Source organism: Microcebus murinus, chromosome 8 (assembly GCF_040939455.1).
Source record: "Microcebus murinus isolate Inina chromosome 8, M.murinus_Inina_mat1.0, whole genome shotgun sequence".
Taxonomy (NCBI): domain Eukaryota; kingdom Metazoa; phylum Chordata; class Mammalia; order Primates; family Cheirogaleidae; genus Microcebus; species Microcebus murinus.
Window position 1 is genome coordinate 80,070,774 of NC_134111.1, and position 27,159 is coordinate 80,097,932.

The window sequence follows — 27,159 nt, forward strand, 5'->3', positions numbered from 1 at the left end:
AGGAATCCCTAATTATTTCTAGATGGGGTAATATCCCAATTGGAAAGAAACACCCAAGAGAGAAGAAAGATTTTTCTTTTCTGAAGGGTCTAGAATTTTTACAGCTCAGCAAATTTGGACAAGTTTGACTATAATTCAGCTACATTATATTTTAACTAAATTTCTGAGTGCATTTGCTAACCTAACTAGCACATATACCTATTTATAACTTGAAATTTACCTTTAAAGTCATAAAAGCACAAAGCACTGTAGTGCTTGTAACATTCTTCCATATTATTATAGGTAACTAAATGACCATGGAATCTGGAGCAGAGAACCAGCAGAGTGGAGATGCAGCTGTAACAGAAGCTGAAAACCAACAAATGACAGTTCAAGCCCAGCCACAGATTGCCACATTAGCCCAGGTATAAATCATATGGAGAGATTCCAAGTTGTGTCTCTTCCAAGAGGAATGTGTTTCCAAGAGAATTTAGTTTTATTCCAGAGATATACATAGAATGACCAGAGATGTTCTTAGAATATCAAAATTCCTATTTACTTAGTATAAGCATATGTTTAGAAATGATAGTATTAATTCAGTAACAAATAGTAAAATATATTGTTAAACATTAATACAGTATTTGTAAGGACACGATCCATAAATAATTACATTTTTAACTGATGAGTAAATTGGCTCTCTGCAGGAAAGAAAATCTTGGCTATGACAATTGCTTTTTTTTAATATCACACAGATTTATTTTTGGGCATATGGGTGCAGATGATATGAAAGCATGAGTTTATATATGCTTAAACTAAAAAATAGGGTAAGCAGATAAATTTACATATAAGTAAATTTTAAGGTTGTTAGTAGTTTTTTTGTTTCCTGTATATTTTAAATACAGTTCCTGATTCTTTCCTTTCATCTTTGTCTTAAACATCCTATCTTTAGGATAGTCTCTCATTCTTGTTTTTTTGTTCTCACATATTTTTTCTCAAATATTTTATTAACAACTATTTACGTAGATATGGGTGAGAAAAGTGGTTAACATAAAAACCAAATCACAAATATAAACCTGCTAGGTAAGAATATGATATTGCCTCTTTCAGATAAAGGTTCCCAGAAGAAAGTAATCTTAGCAGAGGCTCTGATATGTCTAGCTTTAGTTTCCCCAAGAGTTTAAAAGTTCCTAGGGAAGTCACTGAGCAAGAATGAATCACGGGAAATAGAGGGCTCACCACAGTTAGGGTGTCTGACTGAGCTAAAGTGTAGGTCAGATACTGGATTTCCAGCCCTTAGGAGTAAGACAAAGCCACATACACTTAATGTACTCAGATGAGGCAGGCTGTAGGAAAGAAGGGAAGGGAGCAAGGACCTTCATTGGTATAGGGTCAAGGCAAGCAACCCCAGGTGAGAATCAGAGCTCATCCAAGCATTTTGCCCTCTGGTAAAAAGAAGATACAAGGCCAGCATGCATCTTGATGGTGACTGTCCCTAGCATATCTGTCTTTTGGGTCATACCATTTTGTCTCATCTGGTTGTCCTCTAAGCCTACTGTATAGTGTCACCCTGGGAATTCCTTTCATCCTGCTGTCTTTTTCTTGTGGGGTTTGTGTTCTTGGTGTAGTGTAGAGCATGGTTTCCTATGGTTTCTTGAGAAAGAAGGTTTGACTTGGTAAAGAGTTTTTTTGGGAATTTTTAAAGATTTGATCCACAGTTAGCTTTTTCTAGTGTTGTTTGGAAAGACTAAATTCATTTCTTATTTTGTATCTCTGGTATCTTGTAAAATCTTTGTTCATGGTGCTTCAGAATTTTGTCATCATGGTCTTTGGTTCAGATCAATTTTTATCCACTGTGATATATATATATGTATATATATATATATATATATATACACACACACACACATTGGGCCCTTTTGTAGTAGAAACTCAAGTCTTTGATTCTGGGCAATTTCTTTAAAGTATTTGGTTGGTGATTTTTTTCATTTATTCTTTGTAATTTCCCTAGAATCCTTGTGATCCAGATAGTATACTTTTAGGACTGTTTCTCTAATTTTCTCATCTTTTTTTTCTCCCATTTTACATCTTTTTTTGCTCTGCTTTCTGGGAGATTTCTTAAGCACATTCCAACCCATCTGTTGAATTTTTTATTTCTGTTATCCTATTTCCAAGAATTATTTTTTCCTCTGAATAGTTATTTTTTTCTTTTTTTTTTTAATGGCATCTTATTTATGTTTCGCAAAGGCAGTATTTTATCTCTGAGTATATTAATTAGGTTTTTTTTGTTTGTTTCAAGTTTTCTTCTCCCCATGTAGATATTCCAATAGCCTCCCACACACATTTGTTTTGATCCCTATCTTTCATTTTCTCAAATGTTTGATATTTTGTAGTTGTGTGCTCAGGTTTAAAAATAGGGCACCAAAAAGCTATATTGGAAGCTCTTTGGATGTTTGGTGCCTAATAGCTGTGTGAGCTGTGAGCTTCACTTTAGGGTGATTGTGGTAGTCCTAATGTCAGTATCTTTTAGGTCTTTCCTCTGGGCATTGGTCAGGTTCCCCAAAGAAGGCTTCACTAAATTACCCTGCTCATAGAGAAGAGACCTGGGAGCCAAGTAAGAGGGCTGGGTTCTAGTAGCCACCTTTAGCAATGCCTGGTGTTTAAATTCAAGAGACCATCTGTCCAGAGAATAAATCTCCATTTTGTGTGAGGGTGGAGTATATTAGTTGTTCTTCCACAGAGAGTAGGAGAGGGGATACAATAGCTTCTGAAAAAGCCTTCTCACAGCCTTCCTTATTTTCAGTCTCTCTTTTCACTCCACCTTCTAGAGTTCCACAGATCCTGATCCTCTTGAAGATCTTGTGGTACAAATCAGGCTTTGCCTGCTTCTAAATCATGAGTTGACCTGCTGAGCCAACTCTTCCCAGTTCATTACCATTCATCCACCTGCTCTCCAGCTTCCAAAACTCCATTACTATTGTCTCCTTTCCCATTCTCCTATGCTGGTGTCATTATGCCTATAAAAACAAAATCAATTTTGTGAAGTATAATTGAGGACTCAGGAGGAAGCAAAATTATATGTACATGTTCAGTTTATCATCTTTATCAGGCAGCCCTCTAGCACTGAAGACTTAAAAGTAGAGTGACATCAGACTTGAGTTTTAGTATCTGTTCCCATTATGTTTTTAGTTCTTTTTATTCTCAGTTGCAGAGTTTTTTTCACTTGCTCATCCAAGTTCCTTAATACATATATCATCATACATTTTTGACATTTCTTCTCATAATTCTGATTCTTGTTACTTTTTAATGTCAATCTTTAAATGCCAGGAAAATATAATAAAATTGTCAGACAAATCCAAGATGATTGCGATTTGGTCAGAGAACAGAAGAAAACAAATTCAGCCTAAGTAGTATAGGGAGAAAGTCAATCTCAAACAATAATGAGGCCAGGCATGGTGGGTCACATCTGTAATCCTAGCACTGTGGGAGTTTGAGACCAGCCTGGGCAACACAGTGAGAGGCCATCCCTACAAAAAATAGAAAAATTGGCCAGACGTGTGGTGGTGCATGCCTGTAGTCCAGCTACTCGGGAGGCTGAGGCAGAAACATCACTTGAGCCCAGGAGTTTGAGGTTGCAGTGAGCTATGATGATGCCACTGGCACTCTAGACAGAGGGGCGATCTTGTCTCAAAAAAAAAAAAAAAAGCATGCCTGATTTTATGTTTAGAATTTACAGATATTTTTTTAAACTCAAAAAACTGGGAATGAGAATGTAAATTTTTACAGTTTAAGTAAAAAGCAAAAGGATGACCATTGTAGCTTTCTTATATATGGCAGGCAAATTTGAAAACCTAAATATCCAACAGAAAGGAATTTATTAAACAAATTATGTAATTTTCTGTTCAGCCATTAAAACTACAAAAGACTACTTAATGGTATGGAAATATATGTATGACAGATTTGAAAGATAAAATAGATTCCACAATAGTGTGTTATAAAAATTCAGTGTATGCATGTGCCTTAAAAAAACATCTAGGAGATCTATAGCAAAAATATTAACACTGATTGGCTCTGGTTTATAAGAATATACAGGATTTTTATTTTATTTTTGTGTATCTGTATTTTATAAACTCATAATGCAAGCAGTTGTTATAGAATGATAAAGGTAAGAAAGGAGTTTTTCATTGAGTTAGCTTGTTATAATTACCCTAGAGAAGGCTCAGGGAAGAGGACATAATAATTGCTTCAAATATTAGAAAAGCATTTATATGGAATTGAGATGAAATACTCTGAATAACCTTAAGGTTGTGGTTCTCAAACTTCAGTGTAGGGGAAAATATCGTTGGGCTCTTCTTAGATTCTGACTTTACAAACAGGGCAACCTGTGTAATTCTAATGCAGGTAGTCTATGGACCACATTTTGAGAACCATGTAAAACTAAGCAAGACTTACAGTGGCCAAAGAGAAGTAATTAAGGAGGAAGGACTTCCTAACTGTCCAAAGGTAGAAGCTCATAGTTTTAACCTATGTGCCAAACACTCTGTCTTCAGTAGGGATCTTTCCCCCAGGCTTCACAGTCAAATACTTAACTGCCTGCTAAGTATCTCTGCAAATTCAGATGTCAAATCAATTTCATCATCCTCCATTACAACCCAAAAGCTTATCCATCTTGCGTTTTCTGTTTCAGTTAATGACATAGTTTCCCAGTTTTCTCTCAAATATGAAACATGGGTCATTTTTTTATTCTTCCTGATCTGTTCCCAAATTTTCATAAAATCACTTCTTATTCCCATCCCTACTACTGCTGCTGCCCTATTTTTGGCTTCATCATCTCCTACCTTAACTACTGCTTTCCCTGTTGGGCTCCCCACCACCAGCTTTTTCTCCACCTGAAATATGTTATCTTTCACACCGCCAGTTCTTTAATGTGACATGAACAATGTTTTTTATGACTAGCTCATTTAGCCCCTGCCAACCTCTATTATTTTCTCTCTTGGTGCTTCCTACATCATACAATAAAACACTTAGGTGCTCCAGTAGTGCTGAACTGCTAGTTAGCCCTCTTTGCCATGTATGGTATTTTGCTTCTGGTGTTGTTAACCTTGCTCCCTAAAATTCTGTGCCTCTCCCTTGCAAATAATAATAACAAGTCTAACTTATATTCTTTGTTTTAAATTCACATTTTTCCCTGGAAGCTTCTCTTAGGTTGGGTGGGGTAGCTTTTTCAATATGTCCATTTTTCTCTTAGCAAATTCATCACTACACAGAATTGTATTTAATTGTGTCTCCTTTCCCCATTCCTTCACACATACCTCCCAGTGATTTCCTTGAGGTCAGAGACCCATTTTGCAGTTTCAGTTCTAATGTTGTTCCTGACACATAGGTCCCCTATAATTGTTTACTGAATGAGCAAATAGAATTCCTACTTCTGAGTGTGTTCAAGCATAGGAACAATGATACTATCTGATAGACATGTATGACTTAAGGGCTCTTTTAAGCTGGATATCGATTCATTAAAATTTCCTTAGTTCTAGACTAAGCAGGTCAGTTTTGCTCAAGTTTGAGAACAATAAGATTTTAAAACATGGCTCATTTAACACATGATATTCTCAAGACTTTTATGTTTCTTTGGGGCTAGCATATCTGTTGACCTTGGGTAAATTACTTAATTTCTTTGAGCAGTTGTTATTTTTGTCTTTAAAATGTAGATATTCTTTATTACCCAGTCTTCAGTTTTCTTCAAGAACAAAATGAGAAATCGGATATAAAAGCAGGTAGAAAAATGTAAAGCACCATACAAATAAAGTGGTACTTAGTGTTCAGAAGAAGTCTATGTTACATATTTTAATATAACATTAAAATAGTTTTTTGTAATTTGGGAAGAGTTAATGGGGGGATAGTTTTGGGCTTTTTTGTTGGTTTTTTTGTTTGTTGGTTTTTGTTTTTTTACTTTCTTAAAGAATATTAAATTTTTTTGGCTGTGCATGGTGGCACATGCCTGTAGTCCCAGCTAGTTGGGAGGCTGAGGCAGGAAGACTGCTTGAGCCCAGAAGTTTGAGGCTGCACTGAGCTATGATCCTGCCACTGTACTCCATTGAGTGACAGAGTGATACCCTGTCTCTAAAAAAAACGTATTTAACATTGTCACCTGCAACTGAAAAAAAAATAAAAATAAAAAAAACGTATTAAATCATTAGTTTCTTTCATATTGGTGAAATACTTATCTAACAGAAAGTATATAAGTATTTTTTGCTTCTAAAAAGATATTTCATATTGAACATGAGTACTCCAAGGAGGTATCTGTGATGGTAATTTTTTTCTATGTTCAACACCATAGGTATCTATGCCAGCAGCTCATGCAACATCATCTGCTCCCACCGTAACTTTAGTACAGCTACCCAATGGGCAGACAGTTCAAGTCCATGGAGTTATTCAGGCGGCCCAGCCATCAGTTATTCAGTCTCCACAAGTCCAGACAGTTCAGGTATGTGTATATAAAGTTCTGCATCTACTTTCATAACTGTTGTTTATAGCCATATCTCTTTCCTTTCATTAGTTATGAAAATAAGGGCACATCTAGTTCAGAGTTTATTTTACTCCACAGTAAAGGAATATGCTGCATCTGTAGAGTCACCTTATATATAGGAACATATATACACAAGAATAGACATAAAAACAATGACTTTTTCATCAGATACAGAAGAAAAAGAATTGATCAGGGAAAGTACTTTAAGTATGTGGGATAAAGTGGAAATGCTTGGGAGAGACTGTGTAGAGTTGATGTACCTCAGTTAAGGAAAATTGAGATATAAAAATAATAACTGTACAATTTTCTAAACCTATAATTGGAAAAAATAAATAAACCTGTGATCAAAAATTAGTTAATAACCTTACCTAAGATATTAGTTGAGCTTAGAGATCACTAAAACATTTGCAAAATCAGCTATCTTTAGGGTTTCAGTTAGAGTATATAACTTTGAAATAATAATGTATTCAGAAGGTACATCTTAAAGGTCAGAGATTATACTATGCATGTTATCTTATTCTTTGAGGAGATTTTTCCTTTGGGTTTGATCCAAAGGGAAAAAGTCACTGTAAATCTTTGAAGGTGGCTACTCTATTTAGCTGTAGGGAACCAAGAGCAGTATAGATCTTTGCAGTCGAGCTTATTGAAAAAAAGACCTGAATGTTCATTCAAGTAGGCCATAACCCCAGCCTCCCATTTCATATTTTTGCTTCACAGTCTTCCTGTAAGGACTTAAAAAGACTTTTCTCCGGAACACAGGTGAGTCCTAGGTCCTAGATTTGGAGAGAACTATTATTAGAAAGGAAGGTGAGAAATTATTCTTTATGTCTGTGTCCTTCTCTATAAACATGGAATTTCAACTTGGGTAAAAAACTTAGAGATCTAGGTCTACACCAAACGTGTTACCTACCTAGCCCTTAGTCTATTACTTAACTCCCCTATGTAATATTTCTCCCCTCTTCTAAATGGTAGTAGAGTGTTACTTGAGCACTTTTGGAGTTTATTAAAGTAACCTATTTATAATTAGGGATGATTCCCAAAATATTATTTCCCATGGTGAGCAAGACTATAGCTTCCTAAAACTTTTACCAGGTGATCCCAGTTCTATTCTTGGAAAATAGGTTAGCAAGTCCTTTTCTATTAGACTGCTTCCTCTTCCCTGTACCCCACATCCTTCATATTTTTAAGAAAAATTTTAGACTAAACAAATTCCTGTTTTTCTTCAGCCATTTATTATATGATGTAGCATTGATCCCTCTTCACTGTCTTGGTGGTTTTCTTCTTGGTGAGAGCTGTTGTATTTTCCTTGAGTGCGGTAACCAGAACTAGTTGATGCTTATAGAGGGGAGAAGTGCTCTCTTTGTCCTAGAAGCATTCTATTAATGTCATCAGATTTCATCAGCCATTTATACTATTGAGTCATTGAGCTGCATTTACCTACCTCTACTTTATTCTGTCCTTGTGCTTTTGGTTTGCTTCGACATTTATATGGGGGGGGAAAATAATGTTTTTATGTGAAATCATTAAGTTGTATGGAATTTCCGTAAGACACTGAGAATGGAATTGGCTAACAAATACGAGATAGTATTGTCCACATAAAGACCTAAGAATTGATATGTCTAAGAAGTCACAGTGACTGAGCATTAGTTCTTTGCCTCAGTTACTATTCCATTGAATGCTGACTTACCATTCTCTATGCTATCTCATTACTAATTCCCTACCATATTCTCCTCTTAATAATAGTGGAAAGAACTTGATCTGCTAGTCAGGAAACTTAGGCCCAGTTTGAATATTTATAAGTCAAATGACCTTGGTCACATCATCCCTATATAGCCATATAGAAGAAGATCTTTCTATAAAGAACACACAAAAATTACTAAAATTATAGCCACAAAATTTGCTAAGACTATCATTTTTGGTTTTAATATGTGGTGTTTATATTCTTAATTTTAATCTTTATTTTGGGACAACATAATTTGGACCTGGAGGACCAGGCATGGTGTCTCATACCTGTAATCCTAGCACTTTGAAAGGCCAAGACAGAAGGTTTTCTTGAGGCCAGGAGTTTGAAACCAGCCTGGGCAACATAGTGAGACTCCCATCTCTACAAAAAAATAAAAAAACTAGCTGAGCACAGTGTCACATACCGCTAGTCCCAGCTACTTACGAGGCTGAGGCAGGAGAATCACTTGATCCCAGAAGTTAAAGGTTACTGTGAACTATGATTGTGCCCACTGCATTCTAGCCTAGGTGACAGAGTGAGACCCTGACTCTAAAAAAATAAAATAATTTGGACTTGGGGATTATATGGCCCTTAATTTTATAGAAATAAGTATTTATCTTTTCAGGAACACATTTTTTCATTAAGGTGAGCTATGCTGACAATTTTAAGTGTGTATATTTGCAGAAGAAAAGTTGGGCTTTCTGAACCCTGGATTCTACAATAGAGACACAAACATACTGTTTTATTTTGCTTTAAAAGACCTAAACCATGGAAAATTTATTAAACTTTAATGGTCATTTCAACTGGTTAATAGTGATTAGTATTAATAATTAGGAAGTAGTTTATATCAGAAGAGGTCATCAAACAAGGAGGTTCTTCATACTTCTAGATGGGAGAATATTAGTATTCCTGAACAAAATTTTCAAAATATACAAGGTTCATTTCTCTTGATGTGAAAATAAGATATTGGGACTTCTGTTTATATAATTTAATCTATGTAATTAGTGTAAAAACTAATACGTACTAATATTTCATATCCGGTGTGGCTTTAGTGCCCCAACTTTATCTGTATGTATTTACACAAACCACCTCTCAATAGATTTTGTGAGAATCCTTGCAAAAATAATGTGGATTTCACAATGTATAGGGATTGGCAGGGTGACATCCTCACTTATCCTACATTTCAATATAGTGCCAGAGAGAGGATTTATGAATTATATTACTTTAAATTATTATATCCATTTCTTCAACAAATGTTTGTTGATCACATGCTATGTGCCAGTCGCTGTTCTAGGTGGTTTGAAAGACAGCAGTGAACAAATAATACTTCTCTGTTCTCATGAAGATCATATTTGAATCAAGAGAAACAGACTATGAAAAAATAAAGTATGGCAGGTGAGGATAAGTGTTAGATGAATCAGGGAAAAGGATAGAGAATGATGTGGAGGGAATGATGTGTTCTAGTTTACCTAACATGGTCAAGGAACACAGTGAGCTAAGATCAGAAGGCAGTGAAGGAGGTTAAGCCATGAAGATCCGAAGGTTTGGAAATGAGAGAGCCATGCAGAGATAATAAAAGCAAACCCAAATGTTTGAAGTGAGAGTATGTTTGCGATATTAAGAAATAGCAGAAAGATGTTGCTGGAATGTAGTAAGCAAAGAGGAGAGTGGTTGGAGATGTAAGTTTGTCTTCTTTAAAAACTTAAATCTATATACTTTAAAAAGCATATAGATAGAACATGGATAGAATTTTATATGGATAGAAGCATATAGATAGACTATGGATAGAATTTTCTAAACTATTCAGAAGTATATTCTAGTATTTCAGTGGGTGTTGAATTTATTTGTTAAAAATATGAAATAGTAACACTTTTATATGAGCATATAATAAACTGACTTAGAGCCAGGGAGATAAAAATATACTAAATAAATGTTGTTAAAAACTTGCATAGTCGATAGATGAAAATGAAAGCATAGCCTAAAATGTACTTAGTTTTATCTTATATGAGTTCTCTTTTCCAACACTAGCAGGTGTTAAATCACATTTCAAAAAACCTAAGCTTAGAGTCAGATTTCTAAATCACTGTTATAAGGTATTAAATGATTTTTTAGTGAAACATGTTAAATCACATCATTCTCACTATAGTGAAAAATTAAATGATTTACCTTTAAGAAATGTAGAAATTAGTTTTTAATATTTATACTTATTCTATCTCTTTAAGAACTCTGGTTTTATAAAGAGTACACTTTAAAAATTTTACAAGTAATGTATATATACTTACGTAAAATTTTTTTATTTATAAGGGATATCTGCAAATTAAGAGTTTGAAGATAATTGCTCTAGATGTTTACTAAGCTTCTTGATCCAATGAGTAAAAAACTGTATCTAAATCATGAGCCTCAGCTCTACCCAGGGAAAGTACTTACATTTCCTGAGAACCATGCATAGTTTTAGAAAATATCAAATATTACCATTGCTTTGATTTTGTTCTAGTCAGTGTATAGTTTATTTTCAAATTTCAATAATCAAAACCAGGAGATTTTTTTCCCCTCATATAAAAGGTCCGTATGGGTTTTAAACAAACCAAAGTTGTGAAATACAGATCTAAAAGCTTTATATCTGCAAGTGATAGTTTGGCTTTTTGAAAGCTTCTTGACTTGCAAGTGGCCAAAATTAAAGACCTATTTAAGGAACTTAGGAAATAGTTAATAAGAGAAGTAATAGGAGATGAAGACCAGAGAAAGAGCTTCCATCATTGGAATGTGTATCTGTGATACTTATGAAATATAATTTTCCATGGGGTCATTTTTAATAATATGTTAAGTATTGAACCATAATTAATAATTATTTATAAAATGGATTTTGACATGGTTTTCGTTAGTCTCAGAAATGTGGATCCAGTATGATTTTTTTTGAGATTTTATTGCTGTAGAGACATTTTTGGTTCACAGCAAAATTGAGAAGGTACAGATACTTCCCATGTGCCTCCTACATGTATAGCCTCCTCCATTCTTAACATCCTCCACCAGATTGGTACATTTGTGTTATAATAGAGGTACCTGCATTGTACCATAGTTTACATTAGCCTGCATTCTAGGTGTTGGTATATTCTTTGGCAGTTTTTTGTTATTGTTTTGTTTTGTTGTTTTTTGGAGGTTTTGTTAGAGAGTTCATAGGAATTGGCTTTCTTCTCTCTGGATAATATTCCCAAAGAGCAAATGTTACATTCACTATGTGGTATTGAATAGTTCTAAATTCCCTTTATATTTAAAAAGTTGTAATCACTAAATAGTGATAAGTTAATTCCTTCTGTCTGAATTGACAAACTGTTTTAAATCAAAAAAGGACAACCTTTTATGTACTAAGGGCCACAGATTAAAAAGTAACATTAACTTACTTCATTTCAAAACTATTCTGTGGATTATTTATGTAGCATATTTTAATGTTGTTTTAATGAGTTTCAACTTGGAGGGGGTATTACTAAATCACTATAGTCCTTAAGAGAGGGTTGTAAGGATGGAACTTTTAAGAGTTAAACAAACAGAGGGCAGAGCGAAAGAGCCACAGAAAAACTAAGTAGATTTTGAGTGGAGTATTAATGAAGGTAAACAATAATTGTCACAGTACTGTCCACTTTGAGTTCAGTCTTGTTGCTGTTCCTTGAATTTCTGACCCTTTGCTAAGGTCTTTTCATAGTTCCTAATCTGCCCTATATCTAAAAAGTTTATGCAGAAACTGTTGCATGGGCTAGTTACAGCAGCTACTGATAAATGAAAAATTTTTCTATATGCTCCTTTGGCAATAACTATAGCATTATTACTCCTCCGAGAATCACAGATTAAATTCAGCCTTGACCATCTTTTTGTCTGTAATTCCTGGATTCATTAAATGTTGCCTATTGATTTTTAGGTCTTTCAGACTATACTACTTATACTTTAAAGTGTTTGGATGGTGTATATTACTTTATTATAGGTATATTTTTCAAAGCATTACTGGATTTACCTGATTTTGTTTTAAAGTGAGCATGCATATATCACAAAGCCCTATCAAAATGAATACCTGCTCTCCAGAACCATCAGGCTCACACCATATACACAGTACCCTTGAAATTTCTCAAGTACCTCTGAATATGTTTTTTTTTTTTTACTGCCATTGCCATATGTTTTGATGTGGAGCTAACCCACAGAGACCCTTTTGTCTTGGTTAAATATAATTCTCTCTCTGACAGCATCATGTGCACCTAGTTCAGGAAGAAGCATAAGGCTCCTGCTAATTACACTAGAGAAACTTGGCAGTATTAATTTGACAGATAAACATTTTAGGTGAGTGAACTTTTAGTCTAGAAATGGTCTAAAAATGCCACCGGTTGCTGCTTCTGACAAAATTGCTTTGAGACTGGAACCACCAGGATTTTGATGCTGGTAAGGATGTCTAAAATGGAGATGCTAAGTATTAACAGTGGCTTCACTACTTCTTAACTTTGTGACTTGGGTGAGTTACTTAATCTCTTTGTGCCTTAGTTCTTCCATCTATAAAACGGATATAGTAGTAAAGTACCCATTTGACACCTACTTTACTATGAGTATTAAATAATGTAATAATACGTAAGTGCATAACACCTGGCACATAGTAAGTTGTCAATAAATTCTAGTTTCTGCTATTATCCCATGTAAAATCTTTATTCAATTATATGATTACTTTTCAGTCTTAGGGACATTTAACTAGAAATGCATAGTTCTTTCCTTACCTTGAATTTTTGCTTAAAAATAATTATAGACTGCCAACTTGGAAGCATGTCTATATGCAGGAAGAACTTTTTCCTAAATTGTCAGAAACAACCATCTGAGATGTGGTGAGGGATTGCCGATCTTATTTGTACAATTGTAAATATGTTCATAAGTATTTACACAATATAAATATAAAATATATAAAAAATATTTGGATAGTCACTTTATAGACTTTTGACCAAATATTTAGTTATTCATTATATTCCGCAGTCAGGAGCCTTACTTTAATTGATAGTTTTGTTACAACAAATGTTAAGAAAAAATTGATAAGTAATACTGATGCATTCAGAATCAGTATCATGGAGTCCTGAAAGAAATTAAGCTACAAAGTTTCAGGTTCTCTCCCTTCATCTTAAATAGTCTATAGGGTAAGTAAAGGGAAGGGGAGAGTGATTGGTGTGGTTGACTCCCATGAAAATTGATTTTTTTCCCCTATTGAAGCATGTACAAGGCTTATATATGTATTTTTGTGTTTGGCTTTCTTAAAATTTATAAAAATTTTATGGAAACTAAATTTGATTATCAAGATAAAGTTCTTCTTTATTTTCAGATTTCAACTATTGCAGAGAGTGAAGATTCACAGGAGTCAGTGGATAGTGTAACTGATTCCCAAAAACGAAGGGAAATTCTTTCAAGGAGGCCTTCCTACAGGTATGGAATTTAATGGTTAGAATTTAGAATCAAGGATGTGCAGAAAGCCTTAGTTAGTTGCAGATAAAGAGATGTTAGAAGACCAGTTGGCTCCTCAAGTCACTACCTTACAGATTACTTCTCTTCATCTTGAGTTACTTCTCTCAAATAAATTGAAACTTATCATGCAGAATAAGAAAAACTTCTTACTCTGAACAGTCCTGGGTAAACACTGATAATTTTTGTTTGTTTTTGTAGGCTGTGCTGACTGCTGCCTTTCTGTTAAAAATCTGGAACACATTTGATAAGGTTATAGCATTTTCTAGTTATATGTCAGTTCTGAAGCTACATCATTTATCTACTTAGCAACACATTTGTAAACCATTTGTTCATGCTGTGGTACTTAGCAGAAAACTATTAATTTAATAGCTGTCTCCGAGTTATGTTCTGCTAACATCTCCTAATTTTAGGGGCTCCTTTATTCTAGTTTGTGTTCAGCTATAGATACTGCCTTACCTCCATGGTGGACCAAAAATTTTTTTTTTTTTTTTTTTTTTTTTTTTTGAGACAGAGTCTCACTTTGTTGCCCAGGCTAGACTGAGTGCCGTGGCGTCAGCCTGGCTCACAGCAACCTCAATCTCCGGGGCTCAGAGATCCTCCTGCCTCAGCCTCCTGAGTAGCTGGGACTACAGGCATGCGCCACCATGCCCGGCTAATTTTTTGTATATATATTTTTAGTTGGTCAATTAATTTCTTTCTATTTTTGGTAGAGACGGGGTCTCGCTCAGGCTGGTTTCGAACTCCTGACCTTGAGCAATCCGCCCGCCTCAGCCTCCCAAAGTGCTAAGATTACAGGCGTGAGCCACCGCGCCCGGCCTCAAAATTATTTTTTATATGTAGAAATTAGTTCCATATTAAATATCTCCAAGAAGGGTAATTCCACAGATCTTGATAAGCTTACTTCAGAGATTAATAAACTTCAGGCTCATAATTATCTTCCTTGTTAGTCTAAATTATTCTCTTTATTTTCCTGTTTTTCAAGGGGTGGTTGGTGTCTTTTTTCTCCCTCTTACTTGGCTACTAAACTAACCCTTTTGTTCATCCTCACAATTAAATTAAGGGTCCAAAATGAATGTGGATAAATTATTTTGAAGTCTTAAAAACTTTTATGTGACCAGGTATATGTTATATGCATTTACACTCATAATTTCTTTTGTTTTAAATATAGCTAGTGTTAGATTTTAGCTTTGAAGTATATCTCATGTTAGTATATAACACATTTGATCTTGAAGCACATGTGTTAGCATATAACACATTTGGTACTAACAAGCCACATGGCTTCTCTCTATATAAATTCTAAGGAAATCTTAATTGTAGACCTTATAAAATATGAGCTTTCATTGGAAAAAAACCTTTTTATTTGCTTTAATTGGTATGTAGTCTAAATCTTAGCAAAGGTCATTTAAGTAATAACACTTTAATAATCAGATGAAAGATGTCCCAAGACCACACATATGCAGAGAAAGGACCACTGTCATGAAAGATAATTGTATCTTCCTTACAATCAAACTTCCACACTGGGATACTGTTCTTTTATTTTAAACGTATAAATTTGTAAAACCTAGTCTCAGTGTCTTGGGCAAAGTATTTAACAAAAGTTTTTTTATATGCTTGTAAGGTTGGAGAAATGGGGATTACATGATAAGTGAAAATAATGTGTGAGTTTTTATTGGAACAACCCACCTTAATAGTGATTAATTTATAGCCAGAGGAAGTTCTCAAAGGGCTCTCACTTGGTCTCATTTGGCTTGGTATTTTTACCAGCAGTTTATCTGAAAAACATAGAAACCATGCTTATCAAATTTGTAAATGACAAGGTACTTAAAAGTACCTTGATGGATGGGGGAGAATAAGTACTTTGAAAGATCATAGCAGCCAATGGAAATAGACTGAAACAAATAGGGTGAAATGGTAGTAATAACTGTAAAGTTTCTGAACTTGTATAAAATAAAACAAGTTATTCAGTATAGGATTTTGGATTAAGAATTCATTTGTAAAAGATAATTAAGCTCTTTAATTATTGTTGTGATATTGCTGCCCAAAAAACCAATACATTGTAAAACTACATTAATAAAAATCTAGTGTCTAGATTAAGGGAATTAATCGCAATGCTTAGACTACATCTGGAATATACTTTAAGAGAAAGTAAACTGTCTTCAGGGAGGATAACAAAATGCTCTAGAGCAATAATATGAAAAACTGGAAACAAAAATCGAAGAATAATCACTTCATATGTTTGCATTGTCATGCAAAAGAGTAGATTTATTTGCAAGTCTAGTAAGTAGCTTTTAAACTTTTTTGACCATAATCCGCAGTAAGAAGTGTTTCTTTAAATTACAGTTTACGCCGGGCGTGGTGGCTCACGCCTGTAATCCTAGCTCTCTGGGAGGCTGAGGCGGGCAGATTGCTCAAGGTCAGGAGTTCAAAACCAGCCTGAGCAAGAGCGAGACCCCGTCTCTACTATAAATAGAAAGAAATTAATTGGCCAACTGATATGTATATAAAAAATTAGCCGGGCATGGTGGCGCATGCCTGTAGTCCCAGCTACTCGGGAGGCTGAGGCAGAAGGATCGCTCGAGCCCAGGAGTTTGAGGTTGCTGTGAGCTAGCCTGACGCCACGGCACTCACTCTAGCCTGGACAACAAAGCGAGACTCTGTCTCAAAAAAAAAAAATAAATAAATTACAGTTTTCTATATAATACATACAAATATATACACATAAATATATACATATATTTATGTGTATCTGTACACTTATATATACACACAGACATCTGAAGCAAAAGATACACAAAGCAGTACTTAACCCTTCTCATGTGTGATGTTCAGCTATATTTTTAGAGATAAAATATACATGTAAAATTTATCGTCTTTATTGTTTTTAAGTGTGTAGTTCAGTGGTAATAAATACATCTGTATTCCTTTTTTCCACCCTTCTCCATTCCTCTTTTCCCCACTATTCTCAGCCTCTGGTTCACCTATTTCTCATTTGGTGTTTTATGTTGGTCACAGTGCACTTACTTGCTTTCATGGCCCGCATGAGGATTGTGACTTTAGTTTAAAAAACAGTGCTCTGGAGTCCAGTACTACTCACAATGTTGTCTATAGACCAGACTGGTAAATCAGCATCTGACTAGACATGCAAATTGGGCCCCCACCCCACATGTAATGCATTAGACTCTTTAAAGTAGGGACGCAGAATTCTGTTTTAATACACTCTTTAAGTGCTTCTTTTTCATGCTCAGTTTGAGAAACACTGTTCTAAATCAGCGTTCCTCAACCTTTTTGGCACCAGCGACCAGTTTCATGGAAGATAATGTTTCCAGAGGTGAGGGAATGGTTTGGGGAGGATTCAAGCATATTACGTTTATTGTGTAGTCAAACCTCTCTGCTAATGATAATCTATTTGCAGCCACTCCCCTGCAGATCAGGTACCTCAGATCATCAGGTATTGGATTCTCACAAGGAGTGTACAATCTAGATCCCCTGAATGCACAATTTGTGTTAAGGTTCAAGATCCTATGAAAATCTAATGCAGCTGATCTGACAGGAGGCAAAGCTTATGCAGTGATGCAAGCAGTGGGGAGCTGCTGTAAATACAGATGAATCTTGGCTCACCTCACTGGCTGCTCCACCGTACACCTCCTGGTGTATGGCCTGGTTCCTAACAAGCCACAGACTGGTACCAGTCTACAGCTCCAGGGTTGGGGACCACAGTTCTAGAGCATTGTTAACCTAAGGTGTATGATCTGTTGACCAGCTGCCAGTTTATGAGTTGTTTAAAATAACATAGTTATGTTTTTATTTCCAAAGAGATAGAGAGAAAAGCATCCTTACAATAAGGAGTTCACAGAACAGATAGAAAAGAATCAGTAAGAAATCTTGGAAATGAGAAGTACATTCATGGGAATTTTAAAAATAAATAGTAAGTGGGCCGAGCATGATGGCTCATGCCTGTAATCCTAGCACTCTGGAAGGCCAAGGTAGGCGGATCACTCAAGGTCAGGAGTTCGAAACCAGCCTGAGCAAGAGTGAGACCCTGTCTCTACTAAAAAAATAGAAAGAAATTAGCTGGACAACTAAAAAAAAAATACACACACACACACATAAAAATTAGCTGGGCATGGTGGTACATCCCTGTAGTCCCAGCTATTCGGGAGGCTGAGGCAGGAGGATTGCTTAAGCCCAGGAGTTTGAGGTTGCTGTGAGCTAGGCTGACATCATGGAACTCTAGCCCGGGCAACAGAATGAGACTCTGTCTCAAATAAATAAATAAATAAACAAACAAACAAACAGTAAATGGGATAAACTAGATGAAAGTAGCTGATGAGAAAATTGGTAAACTGGAAGAGATCTGAGGAAATAACTAAGAGTGGAGAACAGAAATAAAGTAGACTATGTGACACACAGGTGAAAAGTCATGGAGAACAGAATGAGATGCTCCAATAGAAGCATTTATAGAATTTCCAGAGGAGGAAATTGGGAGAAAGGAAGTATTTAAAGAGAGATAATAGTAAAATAGTTTCTATATTAGTTAAAAGTACTTACATAGGTAAATATAAAAGCCAGGATTATTATAGTTGTGGTTTGTAACTCCTTTTTTTCTTCCTATGTGATTTGAAAGACAAAGGCATAAAAATAATAACTAAAAATCTTGTTAATGAGCATACAGTGTATGAAGATGTCATTTGTTTAGCAATAACAACATAAAGGGGCAGAGCTTGGGTAGACTGTTGAAGCTAAATATTGTTATAAATTTTACAATGTCAAAAATTATTTGGGTTAGGGGTTTTTTCCCTCCTCAGTGTGATTGTGTTATTCATTTGAAATATGATAAGATTCATTTGTTTTTGTATTACATTTTAGAGTTCTTCCCCCATCCCTGTTGACCTTAACTTTATTTTTTTAAGTATGTGAAACATTAACACTGTTCTTTATATCAGAATTATTTTAAAAAGTGTACTCAATAGTGCACCGTCGACCCTCCCCCCATTTCTTCTATCCTTTTCACTTTTGTCCCATCTACCCATAACCCCTAGTAGATAACTGAACTCACTAAGCTCTGGTTTATCCAACCTGATTTTTTTTCTTGAACAAATAGTAAATACATATATACTTTCTTTCTTTCTTACATGATAGATGTCATGCTATACCCATTATTTGGATGTACTGTAGTTTATTCAACCACTTTCCTATGTGTGAACATATAGATTATTTCCAGTATTTTGCAGTTATAAAAAGTACTACTGTGAATAACCTTAAGCAAATGTGTTTATACTGTTGGAAGTAGGGTGAATTGCTGGAAGTGAAATTGATGTTTAAACATGTAATTTTCTTAGATGTCACCAAGTTCCTTCTGTCAGGGTTGTGCCAATTTTATAATCCCAGCAGCAGTGTGGGTCTTGTTTCCCTGCAGCTTTGCTAACAGAATATGTTGTTACACTTTTTAATTTCTACCAGTCTGATAATTAAGAAGTTAAAAGATCAGGTTTTTTGTCTTTTTTACCCCTTAATTTTTTTATTTTTATTTTTTTATATTTTTTGTTTGAGACTGGGTGTTACTCTCTTGGTGCAGTGGTGTCATTATAGCTGACTGCAACTTCAAACTCCTGGGCTGAAGCAATCCACCTACCTCTCAAGTAGCTGGGACTATAGGCATGTGCTACCATGCTCACTTAATTTTTCTATCTTTTGTAGAGATGGTGTCTTGCTATGTTTTTCAGGCTGGTCTTGGACTCCTGGCCTCAAGCATTCCTCCAGCCTTGGCCTCCCAAAGTGCTAAGATTATAGATGTGAGCCACCATGCCTAATTTGGCCACCAGGCCAAATTAAGGCCCACCCCTTAATTTTTAAGAGTTCTTTATATATTGAGGATGGTGGCCCTTGATCTGTAAATATCTTCTCTGTAAATATCAGGTGACCCCTGATATATGTAAATATCTTCTAGTTTTTTGGTTTTTATTTATTTTTTTTATATTGGTATTTTTTGCAATGCAAAAGAATTTATGTAGTCAGTTTTATTTATCTCTGATTGCATGTGGATTTTAGGTCATAGTGAGCTTTTACTTACACTCAAGCCAAAGAGAATTCATCTTTGGTTTTGTTTTTTGAGGGGGGTATCACTTTGTCACTCGGGCTGGAGTACATTGGTGCAATCATAGCTTATTGCACCCTCAAACTCCTGGTCTCAAATAGTCCTCCCACCTCAGCTTCCCGAGTAGCTAGGATTACAGGTGCATGCTACCACACCCAGCTAATTTTTCTGTTTTTGTAGAGATGGGGTCTCACTGTGTTGCCCAGGTTGGTCTCAAACTCCTGGCCTGAAGCCATTCTCCTCCCTGAGCCTCCCAAACTGTTGGGATTACAGGCATGAGGCACTGCACCTGCCAGTCTTTGATGTTTTCAGTGCTTATTTGGGTTCGTTTTGACATATAGATTGATCCCTGATCCATTTGGAGTTTATTCTTATAATTCATATATTTTAAGTTTCTATCCTAAGCACTGGCAGCTTTATGCCAATTTTCTCATCTTTAACTATTTGTATTTAAGCAGTAAATTTTACTTACATTTTTAAATTAATACAGTTCTCTATTTTTCTAGGAAAATTCTGAATGACTTATCTTCTGATGCACCAGGAGTGCCAAGGATTGAAGAAGAAAAGTCTGAAGAGGAGACTTCAGCACCTGCCATCACCACTGTAACGGTGCCAACTCCGATTTACCAAACTAGCAGTGGACAGTATAGTGAGTAATAGATCATTTCTGTTTTTAAAATTGAGAAGAAAAACTAATGTTTGCATTCTCTTTGAAGGAATCATATAAGTGCCAAGTCTTTTCTTAGTCTTGCTGCCATTATTATATTTCCTTTACTCTTTAATATGCAAAGGTCTGTAATAGAAGTATTTTCTTCAGAGTTTTATTTAGGATTACTCAAATATGTAAGCCCTTTAGATGTCCCTTTATTTTGTGCAGGTTCATGAAGAGTCTAAAGTTTTTTGAACCTCTAGACTTAGTCTTCATATATGTTAAGAGAGGACATGAGTTTTTTTCAGATAAGGAAAACAATTATCCTTTGATATATTTAATGCCAAAAATGGTCTCATTATTCCTTAGAATAATTTGTCTTTCCTTCTAAAAGTGGCATTTAAAAATCTTTGTATTTTATAATGTTTCAAGTGGAGGTGGGATTGGCTTGGTTGTAGTCTGCCAGCACATTCAATCATTACTCCTTTTCATATAAAGGTAGTGTCATGAATTCTGATAATGTAAACATAAGGACTGCTGAAATTCAGACACTTTGCATTTTGGCTTACAGAAGGCAAAATTATTGAAGTTTTCATTTCTATGATGTCTTTGTCTGGCATTTAGTTTTCCCATCTCTTTTACCTCTTCTTATCTTTCACCTAAATCTATTATAAAATGCTTTTGAATTCTGCTTTTATGTGACCAAAGGTATTTGTGCGAAGGTACTTTTTTTCCCTCTTTTTCCCCTAAACCATTGCTTCTCCAAATGCTTCATTCATTCATTTTTTCATTTTGATTTGTTCATTAAACCTAGTACTGCCCATTATATAGTTTTCCTCCCACCTTAATTACAAATTAAATATACACATTAAACCTCCTTCATTGCATTAGTTTTCTAATACCCTGAAGTAATCTGTATCTGAAATATATGTAAAAGTTTGACCCCCCCCACCCCAGGACACTAATTTTTTAGTTATAGCTAAAAAAATCAGCCTTGGTTTGTATTACACTTAATTAGCATTCCAACTCTATTAGGAGCAGATTTTCAAGTAGCAAACTTTTTAGCTCTCCCAAAGCTGAAACTTTTGATAGTAAGTAGAAGGCAGGCATTTTTTACTAAACTTTTTATCCACTATTTAAGTTGAATGAGCTCTTTGTTGGTAGATATGAAGAGGTGCATATCTATACCTACCTGTATGTGTATTTTTAGTTTAAGTTAGCTTCATATCCAGATAATTTTAGTTATTTAAGATGTTCTGCAACATTGATACATAATCTTTATTGTTTCCCTACTTCAGCATACCTAAGGTCTACAACATTCTCCTGTCAGTAACAGAGATGCATTATTACAGAGATTCTCACTCAGACTAGAAAGCATGCTCTTTAGAAAAGAGGCTTATCATAATCCGAAAAAGGGAAGTGAAGTTTAGAGAAATACCACTGTCCCCCTACATGTTTAATTTGGTATACCCGTCTCCTCCAGCAACTGAAAACTACTAGTTTTAAGAGATTAATACCTTGGGATTTTTAAAGCTTTGTTCATTATCTTTATCCCTCATCCTCTCTGTATATGCATTTGATGGAACTGATTTAACATTATGTTCTTGATTTTTTCATTAAGAAGCAATATAATAAATATTCACATATATAGCAATATTTACATCTTAACTTATAAAATGAATACATGGTTGTCAAAATTCAAATGCTAGAGGTTTATAATATTAATGAAAAGTAAAAATCCTTTTCATCCCTTTCCAATAGTAAGAGTGATATATCTTCCTCCATTCTTTTCCATTCTGTGTATATATACACATGTTATCAGGTTTTTTACACAAGTCAAATCTACATTATTTATATGCTGTAGACATACAAACATACATATAGTTATGTATATTGTTTCTTTAACCATTACATGCATCATGTTTCACTGTATAAATGTACCATTTAACATTATTCCACTGAGGAACATTTAGGACATTTCTACTATTTCAAATAAGTCTAAATAAACGTCCTTATATATGTAGCAGCATCTCAGTGGGATAGCATACTAAGAGTGGAATTGTTGAATGAATGCATATCCTCCCCAATTGCTCTTCCAAGTGCTTGTGTCAGTTTATATTCCTTCCATAAATTGGTTATTTTTAATTCATCCTGTTATTGGGTTTATTCATTACTTGGTTCACCTCTCCCTGATATTGAAGTTTTATTAGAGATTCTGCTCTTAGGTAGAAAAACATGTAACTGTCATTTTGAACTTGAATTTTTTTGTTTCACTAAATAAAACTGTCTCATGATGTTTTCTCCTTTATTCCAGAATCTCAACTAAGTTTATACTTAATTGTTTATATACTTTTCTTAGTATAGATTTTCTGATAGAATTGTTATATATAGTTAGAGGTATATCATTGACTTGACTTTTATCTTTTTATTCTTGCTTTAATGATTTTTGTTTTATTAAAAACAATCTCAAACGCTTTTGGAATAATGAAGCATATAAATAAATATTAGAGAGAGCCGGGCGCGGTGGCTCACGCCTGTAATCCTAGCTCTCTCGGATGCCGAGGTGGGCGGATTGCTCGAGGTCAGGAGTTCGAAACCAGCCTGAGCAAGAGCGAGACCCCGTCTCTACTATAAATAGAAAGAAATTAATTGGCCAACTAATATATATACAAAAAATTAGCCGGGCATGGTGGCGAATGCCTGTAGTCCCAGCTACTTGGGAGGCTGAGGCAGGAGGATTGCTTGAGCCAGGAGTTTGAGGTTGCTGTGAGCTAGGCTGACGCCATGGCACTCACTCTAGCCTGGGCAACAAAGCGAGACTCTGTCTCAAAAAAAAAAAAAATATTAGAGAGAAAAACCATGTTCAGTAGGATCAGATTTTAGCTTTCAACATATTTTCATATATATGACCACATTTGATATTTACCACAATTGTACTTAGTGGCTAGAACCTTATGTTTTTATTTATAAATAAGTTGGTTTTTTGTGGGTTTTTTTTGAGACAGAGTCTCGCTTTATTGCCCAGGCTAGAGTGAGTGCCATGGCATCAGCCTAGCTCACAGCAACCTCAAACTCCTGGGCTCAAGCAATCCTTCTGCCTCAGCCTCCCGAGTAGCTGGGACTACAGGCATGTGCCACCATGCCCGGCTGTATATTAGTTGGCCAATTAATTTCTTTCTATTTATAGTAGAGACGGGGCCTCGCTCTTGCTCAGGCTGGTTTCGAACTCCTGACCTCGAGCAATCCGCCCGACTTGGCCTCCCAAAGTGCTAGGATTACAGGCGTAAGCCACCGCGCCTGACCTTATAAATAAGTTTAGTGATGGCACTTGGACTAGAACTCAGGTCTTTTCATATATGGTTTACTACTTCCTTCCTCATACCTTGAGTTCATTGCTGTGCAAACCAAGCAAAAAGTGGTGTGTTACACTTAGTGGAATTTGCATATTAACTATACATGAGAAATTGGGATTTGATTCTGTTAACCTTCTGATTCTTTGAAGTAATCACACAAAATTAATCTTAGAATAATTCTTCCACATTCCATTTTTTTCCCCTTGTCTAAGATAAGTAAAACTTTTGGGATTAGCTAAAGTGGATGGATTATATATGCCAATGTTTTAATTTCCACAAGTATTATTTTTGCTAAACTAACCACATCATAGCCATTAACTCTTCTTATTTCTTTTTTTTTTTTTTTTTTTTTTTTTGAGAGAGTCTCGCTTTGTTGCCCAGGCTAGCGTGAGTGCCATGGCGTCAGCCTAGCTCACAGCAACCTCAAACTCCTGGGCTCAAGCAATCCTGCTGCCTCAGCCTCCCGAGTAGCTGGGACTACAGGCACGAGCCACCATGCCCCGCTAATTTTTTATATATATATATTAGTTGGCCAATTAATTTCTTTCTATTTTTATAGTAGAGACGGGGTCTTGCTCAGGCTGGTTTTGAACTCCTGACCTTGAGCAATCCGCCCGCCTCGGCCTCCCAGAGTGCTAGGATTACAAGCGTGAGCCACCTCGCCCGGCCTCTTTTTTTTTTAATATTTATTTTTTTGTGGAGACAGAGTCTCACTATGTTGCTTAGGCTAGTCTCAACTCCTGGCCTCAAGTGATCCTCCCACTTTTGCCTCCCAAAGTGCTGGGCATGAGCCACTGCACCCAGCCTCCTCTTATTTCTTGATTGAGCAGTGGAGAATTAATTTTCCATGTACAAATGCTTCAGGATATTATAGTTTCCCAGAACTTGCTAACAATTCATCCCAAACTAATTCCTTTCTAATAGGTATTTAATAGTAACATGCTTAAGTCAGACATGTTGATTTTCTTACATATTTTAGTTTTTTCTTAGTTAAGATCCATTACACTATTTTATATATAATGTGATTTTTGGTCTGTCTCTTTCTGGAAAACTTGACCCCTATTAGGGAGATTTGTCTAGAGAGGATCCAAGTGTGTATCTCAGTGCTAGAATCTAAAGGATTGCTTCTTCCAAATAAAATTATCTATTTTTTAAATTAACTTTTTCCATATATGGTAGCATAAAGGTGATTTCAGCTTTTTATAAAGGGAAATGTCTATTAGTGTTAGCAAAAGTTGATTTAGTTTGTAATAGATGAATGGCAAATGTGGTTAATTATGGTATGAACAACAAATGGTCCTATATGCAAATGTTTGAATATGTAACTTAGAAATGACAGTAAAATATTTTTTTCTAAATGATGATCTTGAGCTCTGATTTTAAACTCTATGAGCGACTCTGTGATAATTAAGTTCCATAGGATATTTCAGTTGCTTCGTTGAGTGGACTTTTGAAATAGTTTATGAATTGCTAGAAGAGTTAGAGTAGAATGGACTGCACTGATGAACTGTCATGAATTACACTTTAAAACAACCATTTATTGGGTGCCTATTACATGCCCACCACTGTGCTAAGTGCATGAAAGAAGAGAAGAAAAATCACATTTCTAACCCTAAAATTTATTTACTAGTCGTATAGCAAATATTAAACAATTAATATATTATATAGTTAATGCTAAAATAAAGTATGGATCACAAAGTGGAACCTCTTCAGAATCACATAACTTCAAAAGGGATTTAACATTTTCCCACTTACATGTTTTTTTAAAGATGTTAATAGGCATAATTATTATAAATTATAATATGGTTCATAGAGTGCATTTCTATTGTAGAAATTGATTATGGGTTTCCTGTGCAGCAGGTTACTTGAGTATACCAGATCCTTCTTGGTGATGTTATTTACTGTAATTTCTCTTAGATTATGTCTTGCAAATTATTCTACATTGGATTTAATGTATTTTAAATGTATTATATGGTATCAATTACACTTATAACAATAAAATCCATTGGGTTTTAGTTGCCATTACCCAGGGAGGAGCAATACAACTGGCTAACAATGGTACCGATGGGGTACAGGGCCTGCAAACATTAACCATGACCAATGCAGCCGCCACTCAGCCGGGTACTACCATTCTGCAGTATGCACAGACCACTGATGGACAACAGATCTTAGTGCCCAGCAACCAAGTTGTTGTTCAAGGTAAGGGAATTCCGAATTCACAGGTGTAGAAAATTCCTTGAAATATTAAAATTTTATAAACTCTCAGAAAAAGTAAGTATCATATTACAAAGCACTGTTAAAATGTAGTTAATTTTTCTTCAGTATATTACAGAAAATATTTTCCATGAGCTCTTCCATTATTCCAATTGGACCAAAATGTCATGGCATAAAAACAACTATTTTCAGTTTTAAAAATACAGCATCTATCTATCTTTAACACCTTTAGTATTTGGGGTAGGAGAAATAGGGTAGGTTAGAAGGAAAGGCAAGGAAATAAGGAATTGGGAAAGATAGATTCAAGATCTAACTTTGCTTCAATCTGCTATGTGACCTTGAACAAGACCCATCCTCTCTGGGCCTCATTTTTTTCCCCATGTTTCAAATGAGAGTTGTGCTAAATCACTGATAAGAATCTTTGGAGGTTCTGTTTGGAATCTTTGGATTCCAAAGATTCAAAGATTCAAAACAGAATCTTTGGAGAATTCTGTTTCTCTGTATTTTGTTAAAAGAAATTTTAGGACCTCTTTTTTCTAAGACCATCAGTTTTTATTTTGAATGAAAACATTCTATTCCAAAAGATATTATATCAGTATGCAAATCTGCTGGTCTTTAGAGAAAAAGTAGTAGCTAAATCCTTGATGAATCATAGAAATTGCTTTTTTTATTTTGGGAACCTTTATGGATAGGAATTGACCATTTTTCTTTGAATTTATTTAAATATTTCAAGAATATAAATTGGGCCAGATTAGAAATTTGCAGATTGAGGAAATAATAATAAATTTTTTAAAATGTTTTCATAAATAATACATTTTTCCTATGTTAGGTAATGACATATATATCCCTTTATTGTGGATAATAACTTTTGAATGATCCTAAAATACCAACTGGAGAGAATCATAACTTTTTTTTCCTAAAAAGCCAAAGTTGTTTCTATAGTCATAACTTATTTAAAGAGCCCTAATGTATTTACAGAATATATTCTGTTACAAACAAATATTTGAAAAAGATAATATTTTCCTTATTGATGGGAATAAAACACCTTTTCACTTTACATGCAGGTACTCAAAAATTGTAAAGCAGGATGTCAGTGAATTTGAATTCTCAACGTCAGTTTGAAGATGGTAACACATTTAGTATAAA

At 35.0% G+C, this 27,159-nt stretch overlaps 2 protein-coding genes across 5 annotated transcripts in view; one reads left to right on the plus strand and one right to left on the minus strand.

Moving 5' to 3' along the window:
* The first annotated feature begins 290 nt into the window (after positions 1-290).
* Positions 291-27,159, plus strand: part of CREB1 (cAMP responsive element binding protein 1) — a 54,922-nt gene continuing 28,053 nt past the window's right edge. For 2 of the 3 annotated variants that reach the window (XR_012920612.1, XM_012752080.2), the window contains exons 1-6: positions 291-404; positions 6,314-6,460; positions 7,220-7,261; positions 13,564-13,664; positions 20,304-20,446; positions 25,816-25,998. Coding sequence is in view for 2 of the 3 variants with exons in the window: in XM_012752080.2 (XP_012607534.1) it covers positions 291-404; positions 6,314-6,460; positions 7,220-7,261; positions 13,564-13,664; positions 20,304-20,446; positions 25,816-25,998 (730 nt within the window). In the remaining variant the exon portion in view is untranslated. The remainder of the gene's footprint in view (positions 405-6,313; positions 6,461-7,219; positions 7,262-13,563; positions 13,665-20,303; positions 20,447-25,815; positions 25,999-27,159) is intronic. The other variant, XM_012752082.2, reaches the window with a different exon arrangement.
* METTL21A (methyltransferase 21A, HSPA lysine) overlaps positions 2,677-27,159 on the minus strand; it is a 73,856-nt gene continuing 49,373 nt past the window's right edge. Inside the window, exons 4-5 of one of the 2 annotated variants that reach the window (XM_076005879.1) lie at positions 15,387-15,475; positions 2,677-2,993 (exon numbers count right to left, since the gene is read on the minus strand). In XM_076005879.1, the coding sequence (XP_075861994.1) occupies positions 2,988-2,993; positions 15,387-15,475 (95 nt within the window). In that variant the 3' untranslated portion in view covers positions 2,677-2,987. The remainder of the gene's footprint in view (positions 2,994-15,386; positions 15,476-27,159) is intronic. The other variant, XM_012752095.3, reaches the window with a different exon arrangement.